Below are 1098 nucleotides of genomic sequence, written 5' to 3' on the forward strand. Positions count from 1 at the left end.
TCAATTTTTATGAGATTTATAAATTTATTCAATTTCTTAAACATCCTGTATTGATCCACAAATTAGTCCTGATCTTTAATGTAAATTTTTTGGTTTAACATCGAGTATCTCCCCATCTCCTGTAATAGCTTTACCTCCTGCTTTTTAAATAATAAAAGAAATAGGAAAACATTCAAATAAAATTTTAAGTTTTCCTAACGGACTCTATTATTAATAATAAAAATATAAATATTTAATATATATATATATTTACTCTTTTATCAGCAGGATATAAATATATTCCTCCATAAAAAAGAGTTCTATGTATATCACATACCATAGATCCTACATATCTCAATTAATATTTTTCAGGAGAAATCGAAAATTTCTTCGAATTTATATATTCTTTAATCGAATCATCCCAAAAAGTTGAATTACCTTCATTTATTGAATAAACAGTTCCTTTATCTGGAGTTTTAACATCTTCATGTGTTAAAATAAACTCTTTGATTTAAGGATCTAACGAAAACCCATTAATATTTTCCCTTGTGGCCAGTATAAAATGCGTAGAAGAGCCATATAGACAATATCCAGCTGCGAAGATATTATTTCCATCTTAAAGTATGTCATCCATTGTTATTTTTGATTCATTTTATCTCTACCATATGCAAAAAATAGATCCTATAGAAATATTGGATTCAATATTAGTTTTACCATCAATACCACTAAATGAAACGACAAATTTTCCTTAATCTTTTTAATCTATTTAAATTGGTTTTTCATCATCTATACTGGATATAATTGCACATTATTTACTTTAGGTTAAACAGTTTATAAATGTATCATTTGCTATAGTGTTTATGTCTTATTGGTTTTAGTTTAAATGAATTTATTTAGAATTTAAATGGGCTATACCGGATTATTTTACTTTAGATGATATATATTTACAGGCTGTTTAGATTTATTGGATTAATATTATGAAATCTGATGTATATGTTTAAGTGATTTATTATTGCCAGTTTAATAGGGATTGTGCTATTGTAGTATGGATTATAATATTATCGTCTAACATTTTTATTTTTTTTTTAATAAAAAAAAAATATAATATAAAATGTTTGC

General features: G+C 24.4%; 1 protein-coding gene across 1 annotated transcript; it reads right to left on the minus strand. All coding sequences in view use genetic code 6, as the record gives it.

Moving 5' to 3' along the window:
- On the minus strand, positions 1–613 carry IMG5_020670 (hypothetical protein; the record flags this gene model as incomplete). The annotated part of the gene is made up of 2 exons (XM_004039458.1): positions 1–204; positions 254–613. The coding sequence occupies 2 exons, from the start codon at positions 611–613 to the stop codon at positions 1–3; spliced, it is 564 nt and encodes a 187-aa protein (XP_004039506.1).
- Between the last annotated feature and the right edge of the window lie 485 nt (positions 614–1098).

Source organism: Ichthyophthirius multifiliis, assembly GCF_000220395.1.
Source record: "Ichthyophthirius multifiliis unplaced genomic scaffold scaff_1120509249657, whole genome shotgun sequence".
Taxonomy (NCBI): Eukaryota; Ciliophora; class Oligohymenophorea; order Hymenostomatida; genus Ichthyophthirius; species Ichthyophthirius multifiliis.